Here is a 14,821-nt window from a genome sequence, read left to right as displayed (position 1 = left end):
GGTGCCATTTTGGAAGCAGAGAACAACCCTCAGCAGACAGCAATGCCAGCACCTTGATCTTGGATTTCCCAGCATGCAAAACTGTAAGAAAAAAGTTCTGTTCTTGATAAATTACCCAGTCTTAGGTATTTTGTTATAGTAGCACAAACGGACTAAGACATGGGCTTTAGAAATACCTTGATGTTTCATACTTGTTCATCTGGAGCAGGAATTTCACATCTTGAAAATACAGAGAGGGTTTACAGAGAAAATGAGAAAAGAAAAAAGGACTGTCTTTAGTATCTCCCATGCTGGGTGCTTTTATTGTCACTGCCCATGCACATGCGCTACAGCACGCAGTTGAAGAATTTCCATTTTCCTCCTTCTGCTTCTTATCACTTATGGAATACCTCCTTACCTGAGATTAATAACTCTGGATACACATTGAATCACCTGGGGAATGTAAGTAAAACAAAACAAAACTAAACAGATGCCTGGCTCACTCCTGCAACCAAACGAATTGAAAGTAGAGTCTCGAAAACATATTTGTACATTCATGCTCATGGCAGCATTATTCACAATAGCTAAAAGGTGGAAGCAAGCCATATCCACAGATCAAAAGAGGCATGGAGAAACAAAATGTGGTATATTCATACGATGGGGTGTTACTCATGCTCAACCTTGCTACCACCTGGGTGACCCTTGAGGACAAAGTGAAATAAGCCAGTGTCACACACACACATACACACACTCACTCTCTGTCTCTCTCTATTATTCCACCTGTAGGAGGTACCTACTCAAAATCAGAGAAAATGGAGGCTGGGTGTGGTGGCTCAAACCTATAATCCCAGCACTTTCAAAGGCCGAGGCAGGTGTTCAAGACCAGTCTGGCCAACAAGGCAAAACCCCATCTCTACTCAAAGTACAAAAATTTGCTGGGTGTGGCGGCATGTACCTGTAGTCCCAGCTATTTGGGAAGCTGAAGCCAGAGAATTGCTTGAACCCGGGAGACGAAGGTTGCAGTGAGCTGAGATCTCCCCAGTGCACTGCAGCCTGGGCGACAGAGTGAAACGCCATCTCAAAAAAAAAAAAAAAAAAAAATGTGGAGAACGATCCAAGATGGCCGATCGCTAACATCCCGGGATTGCAGCTCTCAGGGAAGGCGCGGAGAACTAGAGGACTCCACACTTTCAGACAAATTCTAGTCGCTCACGGAGCAGGAGATCCCCCAGTGGAGGAAACACACGGGTGGACAGCGCGACTCTCGTGGCCGGTGCAGCGGTTCCGCCGGCACCTTGGCGCGGCAGCTCTCGGAGCAAAGTAAACAGGTTCGGAGGACCCACACGGGCCCCCAGCAGGACACCAGAGCCCGGCGCAGCGGCTGTGAGGGCACCTCGGCGCGGCAGCACTCGGCGCAGAGTAAACAGGGACGGTTCCCCTTCTGACCGAGGTTTGGAGCCCCAGGAAGGCAGAGTCGCCTACAACCGACACAAGAAGGAAGCCAGACAGGAGAATCCCGGGCAGAAAAGCACCATCAGTTTTAGCGCCGCTGCTCTGGCCCTGGGAACTAACAACCTGGACGTCCACTCAAGAGACCTAATCTGAAAGTTGGTAATTTCAAAGACGACAGGAGGATAAATTTACAATGACGGGAAGAAACCAGCTTAAAAAAGCTGAGAATACTCAAAGTCAGAACGCCTCTCCCTCTAAAGATGATCACAGTTCCATATCAACAATGGAACAAGGCTTGATGGAGAACGAGCGCATCCCAATGACAGAATCACTCTTCAAGGAATGGATAATAAGAAACTTCGGTGAGTTAAAAGACCATGTTGTAGCCCAACGTAAAGAAACTAGGAACTTTGAAAAAAGGTTTGATGAAATCCTATTGAGAATAGACAACTTAGAGGTGATCGATCCAAGATGGCCGACCACTAACAGCTCAGGATTGTAGCTCCCAGTGAAAGCCCAGAGAACGAGACGACGCCACACTTTTAGACGAATTTTCATCACTCACCGATCAGCCGATTCCCAGTGGAGGAGCCCCACGGGTCGCCAACGTGACTCTTGTGGCCGCCGCAGCGGTTTTGCCGGCGTCTCGGCGCAGCAGCTCTTCATGCAGAGCCAACGGGACTGCTTCCCCTACTGACCGGGGTTTGGAGCTCCGGGAAGTCAGAGCCGCTTGTTGCGGACTCAAGAAGGAAGCCAGACCAGAGATTCCCGGGCAGAAGAGCACCATCAGTCTTATCGCTGCTATTTAGGCTGCCACAGTGGGTTGCTCGGATCCCAACACTGGGAATCAATAAGTCGGACGTCGACTCAGAAAACTAATTAGAAAGGCGGTTCATCTACAATGAAGGGAAAAAAACAGCCTAAGAAGGCCGAGTATACTCAAAATCAGAACCCATCAGCAACAGAACAAGCCCTGATGGAAAAGGACTCATCAGCAACCTAACAAGCCCTGATGGAAAAGGACTGTGTTCCATTATCTGAAGTAGGCTTTAAAAGGTGGATGATAAGAAACTTCTGGGAGTTAAAGGAACTTGTTCTAACCCAATGTAAAGAAACTAAGAACTTGGAAAAAAGGTTAGATGAAATGTTGAAAAGAATAGACAATATAGAGAGGAATACAAATGAACTTATGGAGTTGAAAAATACAACACGAGAACTTAGTGAAACATGTACAAGCTTAAACAGCCGAATGGATCAAGCAGAAGAAAGGGTATCAGAGATCGAAGATCAACTTAATGAAACAACACAACAAGACAAGAATAGAGAAAAAAGGATAAAAAGGAATGAGCAAAGTCTCCAAGCAATATGGGACTATGTGAAAAGACCTAATATACGCTTGATTGGTGTACCTGAATGTGATGGAGAGAATGAATTCAAGCTAGAAAATACTCTCCAGGACATTATCCAGGAAAATTTTCCTAATTTAGCAAAGCAGGACACTATTCAACCCCAGGCAATACAGAGAACACCACAAAGATATTCCTCAAGAAGACCAACCCCAAGGCACATAATCGTTAGATTCACCAAGATCGAAACGAAGGAGAAAATATTAAGGGCAGCCAGAGAGAAAGATCAAGTTACCCATAAAGGTAAGCCTATTAGGCTTACAGCAGATCTCTCAACGGAAACCCTACAAGCTATAAGAGAGTGGGGGCCAATATTCAATATACTTAAAGAACAGAACTTTCAGCCCAGAATTTCATATCCTGCCAATTTAAGCTTTACATTTGAAGGAAAAATAAAATTTTTTAGGAACAAGCAAGTACTCAGAGATTTTATTACCACCAGGCCTGCTTTACAAGAACTTCTAAAAGAAGCACTATACACAGAAAGGAACAACCAATATGACCCTTTCTAAAAATACACCAAAAAGTAAAGAGCATTAACATAAAGAAGAATTTTTATCAATGAAAGGACAAAATAGCCAATTAATATCAAACGGCAGCAACCCTAAATTTAAATTGACCAAATCTCCCAATCAAAAGATACAGACAAAATCTAACGGTATATCCAAAGATATACATAGACTCAAAATAAAGGGTTGGAAAAAAAAAACCTACCAACCAAATGGAGAGTAAAAATAAATAAATAAGCAGGAGTTGCAATTTTCACATTTGACAAAATAGATTTCAAAGCTACAAGGATACAAGGATAAAAGGATTAATGTAATAATAAGAGATCTTAACACCCAGATACATAAGACCCATAATGAGATTTAGATTCAACAAGACAGAAAATTGATAACAATATCCGGGACTGGAACTAAGATCCAGAACAAATAAACTCAATAGGGCTCTCCATTTTAAACACACAAAATATACATTATCCACAAAATCTAACGATATATCTAAAGATATACAAAGACTCAAAACAAGGGGATGGAAAAAAGCTCACCAACCAAATGGAGAGCAAAAATAAATAAATAAAAAGCAGGAGTTGCAATTCTCACACTTAATAAAATAGATTTCAAAGCTACAAGGATGCAAGGGTAAAAGGATTCATACAACAATAAGAGATCTTAACACCCAGATACATAAGACACATAATGAGATTTAGATTCAACGAGACAACAAATTGATAAGATATCCAGGACTTGAACTCAGAACCAGAACAAATAAACACAACAGAGGTCTCCATTTTAAACACATAAAATATGCATTAACCACTTTAAACACTCAAAATATTGATCGGCCATTATTGAAACCCATTTTAGGAATGAAGTAATATTCCTTTTTCCCTCTTTTTCTTTTTTTCCTCTTCTTTTTCTCTTTTTCCCTCAAAAAAAAAAAAAAAACTGAATCAGTGCACTTACTCTTGTCTTTCTCACTACTCACAAAATAAAAAAAAAAAAAAAAAAAAAAAGACAAGAAAAAAAAAAAGAGAATAGACAACTTAGAGCGGAGTATGAGTGAATTAATGGAACTGAAGAATACAATACAGGAACTCCGAGAAGTATGCACAGGTTTAAACACTCAAATTGTTCAAGCAGAAGAAGGGATATCAGAGGTCAAAGTCCAACTTAATGAAATAAAACGTGAAGAAAAGATTAGAGAAAAAAGGATAAAAAGGAATGAGCAAAGTCTCCAAGAAATGTGGGACTATGTGAAAAGACCAAATCTACATTTGATAGGTGTACCTGAATGCCACGGAGAGAATGAATCCAAGCTGGAAAATACCCTTCAGGACATTATTCAGGAAAATTTTCCTAAACTAGCAAAGCAGGTCAAAATTCAACCCCAGGTAATACAGAGAACACCACAAAGATATTCCTCAAGAAGAGCAACCCCAAGGCACATAATCGTTAGATTCACCAGGGTTGAAACGAAGGAGAAAATACTAAGGGCAGCCAGAGAGAAAGGTCATGTTACCCACAAAGGCAAGCCTATCAGACTTACAGCAGATCTCTCAGCAGAAACTCTACAAGCCAGAAGAGAGTGGGGGCCAATATTCAACATCCTCAAAGAACAGAACCTTCAGCCCAGAATTTCATATCCAGCCCAACTAAGCTTCACAACTGAAGGAAAAATAAAATCTTTTATGAACAAGCAAGTACTCAGAGATTTTATTACCACCAGGCCTGCTTTACAAGAGCTTCTGAAAGAAGCATTACACACAGAAAGAAACAACCAGTATTAGACTTTCTAAAAATACACCAAAAAGTAAAGAGCACCAACATAAAGAAGAATTTACACCAACGAATGGGTAAAACAGCCAGTCAACATCAAATGGCAGTAACCCTAAATTTAAATTGACTAAATCCCCCAATCAAAAGACACAGCCAAAACACAGTGGCATGTTACATCCAGACCTGTTTCACATGCAAGGATACACAAAGACTCAAAACAAAGGGATGGAGAAAGATTTACCAACCAAATGGAGAGCAAAAATAAATAATAAATAAATAAAAAGCAGGAGTTGCAATTCTCGTATCGGAGAAAATAGATTTTAAAGCAACAAAGATATAGTGGTAAAAGGATCAATGCAACAACAAGAGCTAACGATCCTAACACCCAGATACGAGACTTAGATTCAATGAGACAGAAAATTAATAAGGATATCAAGGACTCGAACTCAGATCCGGAACAAGTAAACTTAATAAATATTCATAGAGCTCTCCACTTCAAATACACAAAATATACATTCTTGTCAATACCACATCACATCTACCCATAAGTTTAAATGAAACATTGATTGGCCATTATTAATACTCAATTTTTTTCAAAATAAAGCAATATTTCCATTTACTCTCCCTCTTTCTCTTCCTCTTTCTTCCTCTCCTTTACTTATTTTTTTTTTCTTTCCTTCTCTCAAAAAAAAAGAAATCAACTTGTAAACCTCTAGATCCAGGTCGGCAATGTCTCTCTCACTGCTTGATTTCCTTCCTTCCCTTCCCTCCCTCCCTCCCTCCCTCCCCGCTTCCTCCCTTCCTTCCTTCCTTCCTTCCTTCATCCCTTCCTTCCTCCCTACCGTCCTTCTTCCCTCCCTCCCCGCTTCCTCCCTTCCTTCCTTCCTTCCTTCATCCCTTCCTTCCTCCCTAACGTCCTCCTTCCCTCCCTTCCTGCCTTCCTCCCCCCACCAAAAAAAAAAAAAAAAAGTGGAATGGTGGTTGGTAGGAACTGGGAGGAAGGAATGGGGAGTTACTGTGTAAATGGGTAGAATTTCAGTTTTGCAAGTGAAAAGAGTTCTGGAGATAGGTGGTGGTGGTGGCTGCACGACAATAGGAATTTACTTCATACCACTTAGTACCCATGAGCTTAATACCACGGAGCTGTACACTTAAAATGATTAGGGTGATACATTCTGTGTTATATGCATTTTACCACAATTCTAAAAATCAGAGGGAAGTTAATGTGATAAAGCAACCCTTGGCCAGGTGCAGTAGCTCATGCCTGTAATCTCAGAACTTTTGGAGGCCAAGGCGGGTGGATCACCTGAGGTCAGGAGTTCGAAACCAGCCTAGTCAACATGGTGAAACCCTGTCTCTACTAAAAATACAAAAAATTAGCCAGACGTGGTGGCGCATGCCTGTAATCCCAGCTACTGGGGAGGGTGAGGCAGGAGAATTGCTTGAACCAGGGAGACAGAGGTTGCAATGAGCTGAGATTGTGCCATTGCACTCCAGCCTGGACAACAAGGGTGAAACACATCTCAAAAAAAAAAAACAAAAACACTTGATTGTAAAATTCTTTTGGAAAATTATCTGGTGGCACTATCAAAAAATATTCAGAAAAGAGGAGCAATGTGCCAACTGTTAAATCGTGTAACAGTAGGTAAAATGGACTCTAGTCGTGATCTGACAGATCAGTGGAACAAGAATGGGCACTGCAGAAGGGACTCCATGATTGATGTGTTCTCCTGTGACTTTTTTTTTCTTAGTGTAAGTCTCTTATTTTCTTTTGCTGAAAAAAAGAGATCAGTGTCTAGTTGTAATGTTTCTGTTAGGATTATGTCCAGAAAGGGCCAAGAAGCTAGGTTTAAGAGTCGTCTCTGCCAAAGCTAGCATTCGTTCCTGGGCTTTTTTTTTTTTTTTCCTAGACACACATTTTCAGGCACATCAAATTGGAGAATAAATAGTAATGGAATGCCTGTTACATACCGGGCCTGGTGCTAGAAGTACAAAAAACACCATTTTGATAAACAAAAGAACATAGACCCTGATGCCATCGTTCACATATTCTATTGAATTTATCATATCTATTGATACCAGAGGATATTAAGCAATTAACTGAACAATAATTACTAAGTGAGGACTACATATTATTTATTAGTAATTCTGAAAGAGTCATACTTCAGGGGGGCTTTTAGACATACAAGACATTGAACCAGTTTGAGGAGATCAATGGAGACCCTAGGAAGGGGCATTTGATCTGAACCTTGAAAGCTGAGTTTGTATTAACATCTCCTCTCCCTCTTCATTCTTTATCTGTTTTCCAGCCTTCTTATACCTCTCTTTGCCCTCACCAACTACCTGGGTTATAATCATCTTTCACTTACAAGCTACTGACAAATAGCTTGTCAAGAGTGGTGAGATGGGCAGGCACAATGACTCACACCTGTAATCTCAGCACTTCGGGAGGCTGAGGCTTGCAGATCGTCTGAGGTCAGGAGTTTGAGATCAGCCCGGCCAACGTGGTGGAAACCTGTCTCTACTTAAAAAAAAAAAAATACAAAAACTTACTCAAGAAGCTGAGGCAGGAGTATTGCTTGAACCTGGCAGGCGAAGGTTGCAATGAGCCTAGATTGTGCCACTGCACTCCAGCCTGGGCGACAGAGCAAAACTCTGTCTCAAAAAAAAAAAAAAGGTGGTGAGATGATACTGTTTACAGCCTCCTTCAATCCGGAATGAAACTCTTAAAGGACAAACAGCTTACTTTTTGTTGGATCAAGATTAGAGAAAGTCAAATTTAGTACTTTGCTTTTTTGTGTTTTCAGCAACTCAAGCATCCCAACCTTGTCAACCTCCTGGAAGTCTTCAGGAGGAAACGGAGGCTTCACCTCGTGTTTGAATATTGTGACCACACAGTTCTCCATGAGTTGGACAGATACCAAAGAGGGTGAGTGAGCCATTCCTTACAAACAAAACTAAAACACACTGGGATTTGTGAGCAAAAAAGAGCAATGACTCTTTTTAAGACTAGGTAAGAACAGCCAGTGTTTGTACAACATACTCTGCTACTGAGGTGGACGGCAGAAAAATTACCAAAAATGTTACAAAAGAGATCATAGTCATTTTAATGAAGAAACCAGCAGAAGCATCATTAGAGTGAACTTGATTTCTTTGGTACGTCACTTCTGCATAGAAGAGATTTCAGTCTCTAAGAAAAGGAATGATATTAGTTAGTCCTTGCCTGACTAGGGAGGTAGAAGCGCTTGGAGATTGAAAGGAAGAGCCCAAAGGCAATGGCTACTAGGTAATTTGAGACTAAAACAAACACGGTATTTCATCGGAAGCAATCTGGGTGTCTCATCTGCTGTATTACTCAGGATTTCTTTGCTTTCAAGTGACAAAAACCCAACTGAAGCAAGCGTAGGTGAAAAAAAATGTGTTGCAGCTGTAACTGGCAAGGGTGGGTGTGACTCGGGGGCTCAGCTGATCTTACGATGCATCCCTCTCTAGCATATGCAACATCTTTGTGTGCACTGGAAGGCTTGATGAGCAGACAGAGCCTTTGTCTGAAAAAAAGAAAAAAAAGGAGGAGAGGGTCCCTTCCTGCAGTTGAGGGCAGCCTCTTGCAGGGTGAGCAGACTGGATTCTAGCTCCCAACCACTCCTCAGCTGGGTGTTTTCAATCAGGGCAACACAGGGGGTGGCTCTTCTTTCTCTCACTCTCCCCCAGCCCTAATTCTTCTTCATTGTGCCTTGCAAATAAGCTTCCTTATATGGTGGATTTGGGAGGGTATGTGGGTGGCAGGGGATGGAAGGAGTTTAGAAGGGAAAAGTACAAAATAAAAAGGCCACAGACTTATATCAACCTATGTAACTGTTTTAGAAGAAAAAGGTAGCACATGCACATTAAGTCCAGTAGAACTCCGATTGGCTCAGCTCACTTGATGCAAGTATCCCTGGGGTCAATTACTGTGGCTGGAGGAAGAGGGTAGAATGATTAGCAGGTCCTGGGAGACATTATTCAAAGAAGGCTTCATGGTGGAGGTGGCCTTGGAGTTGAAAGGGGAGGAGACTTGAGAGAAACTGACCAGGGATGAAAAATATCCCATCCTTTCCTTTTTTGGCTCTGTTCCTGGGAGCCCAACTGGCTGGGGATGATATGAAGAGTGGATTATAGATCAGAGCTGTGGAATGATGTCCCATCTCATGGAATGTGAATGGCTCACATTCACACTTCAGTGGTTGAAGGCTGAGGCTCCTCCAACACCTCTTTCAAGTCTTTGAAAAGGGTTTGCTCTGCCGCGTGGTGATGGTTGTATATGATCTGCTGTGACCTCCAGGCTTGTGGCTTGTGGTTTGTTAGTGGCCATAGCACAGAATTTTCATGTTTCAGAATGTTAATTTACATAGCCGGAGAGAGCCAAGAGGACAGACACCTCCCTTCAGAAAGTCATCGATACAGAGAAATTATGTTTTCAAAGGAGAAAACATTCATATGTTGATATTTGATCTTTTGACGGCTTGCAAGTGACACTTCAATTAAACTTATTAATATAAGTTACTCATGGCTGTGTGGTACCAAAGAGGTATATTTGATTAATCATATTGAGTGGCTTGGGAACACTGATTTGTAGGAGTCAAAAGCCAAGAAGGTCAGCTCTTTATTTGGCATACGGTTTGAGCAGAAGAAAAAGGGTGATTACAGTTTTGAAAGCAGATTTTTTAAAATTCCACTGGCTGAAATAGGTTATATGTTCCAGGAAATAGAAAATGCTTTAATATGGGAGTGAGAAAAAACAGAAAAACCTGAAGATTACAAACCTGTAAATTGTGGTTAATTACAAGCAACCTTGTTTCCAAATGGTAAAATGCTATGGCTTGCCAAATACAAGATTTACTTAAGGAATACTATTAAATGTGCATGTCTGAAAAATAAGATATATTCTTAACCAGATTATATCTATTTATTTTGAAGGTTGAGGATTTTTTGTTTGCTTGTTTTAAAAATAAGTCACTTTCGATCATACTGAATAATCATTACTTCTCCAATCTATTTTATTTTATTTTTTGAAACAGAGTCTTGCTCTGTTGTCCAGGCTGCAGTGCAGTGGTGCAATCTCCGTTCACTGCAACCTCCGCCTCCCGGGTTCAAATGATTCCCCTGCCTCAGCCTCCTGAGTAGTTGGGACTACAAACATGCGCCACCACACCTGGCTAATTTTTATATTTTTAGTAGAGATGGAGTTTCACCATGTTGGTCAGGCTGGTTTCAAACCCCAGACCTCAAGTGACTCACCCGACTTGACCTCCCAAAGTGCTGGGTACAGACGTGAGCCACCTCACTTGGCCTCCAATCTACTTTAAATGCAATTTCACATTTTTGCTTGTCATCATTAAGGAGTAAATGTTAAACTGCATCAACCAAAGATTTTGAAATTCATATGAAAATTTTTTAAAATTTAATTTGATTTAATTTAATTTTACATTCTGGGATACATATGCAGGACATGCAGGTTTGTTACATAAGTAAATGTGTGCCATGGTGGTTTGCTGCACTTATCAACCCATCATCTAGGTATTAAGCCCCACATGTATTAGCTATTTATCCCGATGTTCTCCCTCCCACCAGCCCCCAGCAGGCCCCAGTGTGTGATGTTCCCCTTCTTGTGTCATGTGTTCTCATTATTCAGCTCTTACTTATAAGTGAGAACTTGTGGTGTTTGGTTTTCTGTTCCTGCATTAGATTGCTGAGGATAACGGCTTCAATCTATCCATGTCCTGCAAAGGACATGATCTCATTCCTTTTATGGCTGCATAGTATTCCATGGTGTGTATGCACCACATTTTCTTTATCCAGTCTGTCATCATATGAAAACTTTTTTTCTGCTAATATTTATTCCTTTATTTAATTCTCTTACATTTATTAGCAATGAGAAGAATGTCAGTGGATACACCCTGGACTAGTAAAGTTGCTTTCCTCAGGGGAATCTAGTTTCTGATTGCAATCAGAATGATTTTAATGTTTTATTATTTGGAATTATAATTGCTATTGGTATTGGTAAATGGTATTTAATTCTTTTTTCTAGAAAATTTTTTTAACTGCAGTTTAGGTTTTGGGGTAGATGTGAAGAACAAGCAAGATTGTTGCATAGGTACATACATGGCAGTGTGATTTGCTGCCTTCCTCCCCATCACCTATATCTGGCATTTCTCCCCATGCTATCTCTCCTCAACTCCTCACCCCTGCACTGTCCCTCCCCTATTTCCCCCCGACAGACCCCAATGTGTGATGCTCCCCTCCCTGTGTCCATGTGTTCTCATTGTTCAACACCCACCTATGCGTGAGAACATGCGGTGTTTGATTATGAAAACTTTTTAATTTAGAGACATCATACTATAAAATAAAATTTTGTAAGCACATTCACAGCAAAGGTGAGTTAGCATTATCTGTGTAACCCTGGGCAAATTGCTTACAGGCGTCTTCACCTGTAAAAATGAGAGTTTAGGACTGGCTGAAGTTTAAGGGGACCTCTAGCTCTATCATGCTATGAACTGATTGATGATCAAGTACCTGAGGAGTCAGAAGACTTCAGTTATCTTTCAGTTTCTATTTGATTTATTAGACAATATCAGCAAAGAATAAGCTACTGATGCTGGTGTTGCCAGGTTGGGTTACCAGCATGCTTGGTGCCAGGTGGGATCCCCTTAGGTTAGTATACTTACCCTCAGAATGTCCTGTGATCACTTCTTATATTTCTAAGTACAGATTTCTAAAATACAAAGGTGAGCATGCCACTCCCTACATAGAATCCTTTAATAGCTCCCCAAAGCTTACTGGTATGGGGAAATCCCCCCAGCATGATCTTACTCACTGTAGCCCCTCCACTCCCCATCAGTTTGCCCATAATACAAGTCCCGTCCTACCAAATAGTTTGCAGTCTAGGGTTCAGGACATGCTACTTTCTCTACTCTCCCTACTTTCTCTACTCTGCCTGGAACACTCCTGCTGTCTGTCTTACAGCTCACATTTGACTCCTTTATGATGCTGCCAGCACACTGCCCTCTGTAATATCTTCTGGGACTGTTTATTTGCATATCCTATTTGCCCAGTAAACCACAAAATCCCAAGGGAAAGAGCTGGGCCTTCCTCACCTCACCTGTGTATTCTCAGTGTCTTCTAGCTGTATATTTGGCACTGGGTACATACCCAGTACTTGGAGAATGACTGAATTAGCAGATCAATAAATTGATAGTTACAAAATGATTTTAAAGAAGGATAATCGGCCGGGCACGGTGACTCATGCCTGTAATCCCAGCACTTTGGGAGGCCGAGGTGGGAGGATCATAAGGTCACAAGATTGAAATCATCCTGGCCAACATAGTGAAACCCCATCTCTACTAAAAAAAAAATACATAAATTAGCTGGGTGTGGTGGTGTGCACCTGTAGTCCCAGCTACTTGGGAGGCTGAGGCAGGAGAATCGCTTGAACAAGGGAGGTGGAGATTGCAGTGAGCTGAGATTCTGCCACTGCACTGCAGCCTGGAGACAGAGTGAGACTCCATCTCAAAAAAAAAAAAACTACTCTGGCGCTTTCTCCCTATCTATACATATCTACCTTTATATTTGGAAATGGTCATATAGAATTCCATTGTATTAATATACAATGATTTCCTAGTTCAATCCCCTATTGATAATATTTAGATTGTTTCCAGTTTTTTTCTTTTTTATTTTTTTGAAATGGAGTTTCACTCTTATTACCCAGGCTGGAGTGCAATGGCGCGATCTTGGCTCACTGCAACCTCTGCCTCCTGGGTTCAAGCAATTCTCCTACCTCAGCCTCCCGAGTAGCTGGGACTACAGGCTGCGCCACCATGCCCAGCTAATTTTTGTATTTTTAGTAGAGATGGGGTCACCATGTTGACCAGGATGGTCTCGATCTCTTGACCCAGTGATCCACCCACCTCGGCCTCCCAAAATGCTGGGATTATAGGCGTGAGCCACCACACCCAGCCCATTTTTTTCTATTACTAACCATGCTACAGTGAACAACCATTTTTGTAAATATTTCTTTGGGATAAATTCCTAGTAATATATTCTTTTTACAAGAGCTTGGCCAGACCCCCAGCCCTTCCCATCTTTGTGATAGCCTTGTCTTGATGAATACCAATTGCTTGATGATCTGTGTCACAAGTATTAGACAAGCGGCAGTAGAAAGGATGACTTCCGTAATTGAGAATGCTGGAAATAGATACACTTCTTCATCATCTCTGAAGAATTTCACACTTCTGAAGAATTTTTAAAAATCAGTTTGATCTCTTCACTTTTATACAGTAGTCGCTTTACATTTCTCTCTGTCCAATTTTGTTATTAGGACATTAGGATCACAATACAGTCTCCCCTAAAAACTTGGAGAGAGAGACTGCTTTCTCAAAGTTATTTTGTGAAACTAACACATAATGCATCAGAGCAGAGTTATGCAAAGCAACCTTAAAGAGATAGAATGGCTCCTGGGCTTGTTAGATTTGATTGACTTTATGTTTTATCTAATAATAAATTCTTCCTAATGTGGAAATGGAAGCAGTTAAGCGATCATGGCTTAACAGCAATAACCAGTCAAATTGCCTACTTTCCCTCACCCAAATTCTTTGCTCATCATTTTGATTATAACTTGACTTTTTTTTTTTTTTTTTTTTTGAGACGGAGTTTCGCTCTTGTTACCCAGGCTGGAGTGCAATGGCACGATCTCTGCTCACCGCAACCTCTGTCTCCTGGGCTCAGGCAATTCTCCTGCCTCAGCCTCCTGAGTAGCTGGGATTACAGGCACGCACCACCGTGCCCAGCTAATTTTTTGTATTTTTAGTAGAGACGGGGTTTCACCATGTTGACCAGGATGGTCTCGATCTCTTGACCTCGTGATCTACCCGCCTTAGCCTCCCAAAGTGTTGGGATTACAGGCGTGAGCCACCACACCTGGCCCTAACTTGACTTTATTTATGAAATTGTCTACAAAGAAAGAATGTGCTAGTACTCAGAATTTGGGCTTGGGTGAATATGTTGGTGCTCTAGTATTATATGTCGGGCTAGTTAATTTGTTTAATGTTCACTTGCCCCTTTGAAATGGATACAGTCTTGGTATGCTGACAAAATTGAGTGTCTGTATCTGCAAGCCTGAAAACCTTTAGGCAGCCAAACTTTTCCAAATGAAGTACCAAATTCTCTGTCCTGTGATGAGATGGCTGTTTTTTCCCCTCAATTCTGTTCTTTGCTTAATATTCTTTACTCTGTATTTTTCTATATATGTTGCATTATAATCTTTAGATCTATTATCAATGACTGTAAGATATTACATTAAGTTACCATTCCTGCCGGGCACTGTGGCTCACGCCTGTAATCCCAGCACTTTAGGAGGCCGAGGCGGGTGGATCACGAGGTCAAGAGATCGAGACCATCCTGGTCAACATGGTGAAACCCCGTCTCTACTAAAAATACAAAAAATTAGCTGGGCATGGTGGCGTGTGCCCGTAATCCCAGCTACTCAGGAGGCTGAGGCAGGAGAATTGCCTGAACCCAGGAGGCAGAGGTTGCGGTGAGCCGAGATCGCGCCATTGCACTCCAGCGTGGGTAACAAGAGCGAAACTCCGTCTCAAAAAAAAAAAAAAAAAGTTACCATTCCTCTCTGGTTGAATACTGAGGTCATTTTCAGTGTTTGGTCTGATAAATGAT

The 14,821-nt window shown here is 41.4% G+C and overlaps 1 protein-coding gene across 1 annotated transcript in view; it reads left to right on the top strand.

The window, feature by feature from the left end:
• The window catches only part of CDKL1 (cyclin dependent kinase like 1), a 72,753-nt gene that overhangs the window by 30,196 nt on the left and 27,736 nt on the right, over positions 1 to 14,821 (top strand). Inside the window, exon 2 of the mRNA XM_009006017.5 lies at positions 7,924 to 8,045. Coding sequence (XP_009004265.1) covers positions 7,924 to 8,045 — 122 coding nt within the window. The remainder of the gene's footprint in view (positions 1 to 7,923; positions 8,046 to 14,821) is intronic.

This window comes from Callithrix jacchus, chromosome 8, assembly GCF_049354715.1.
Source record: "Callithrix jacchus isolate 240 chromosome 8, calJac240_pri, whole genome shotgun sequence".
Taxonomy (NCBI): domain Eukaryota; kingdom Metazoa; phylum Chordata; class Mammalia; order Primates; family Cebidae; genus Callithrix; species Callithrix jacchus.
Note: the sequence above shows the minus strand (reverse complement) of the source record. Positions and strands in the feature narration are given on the sequence as shown.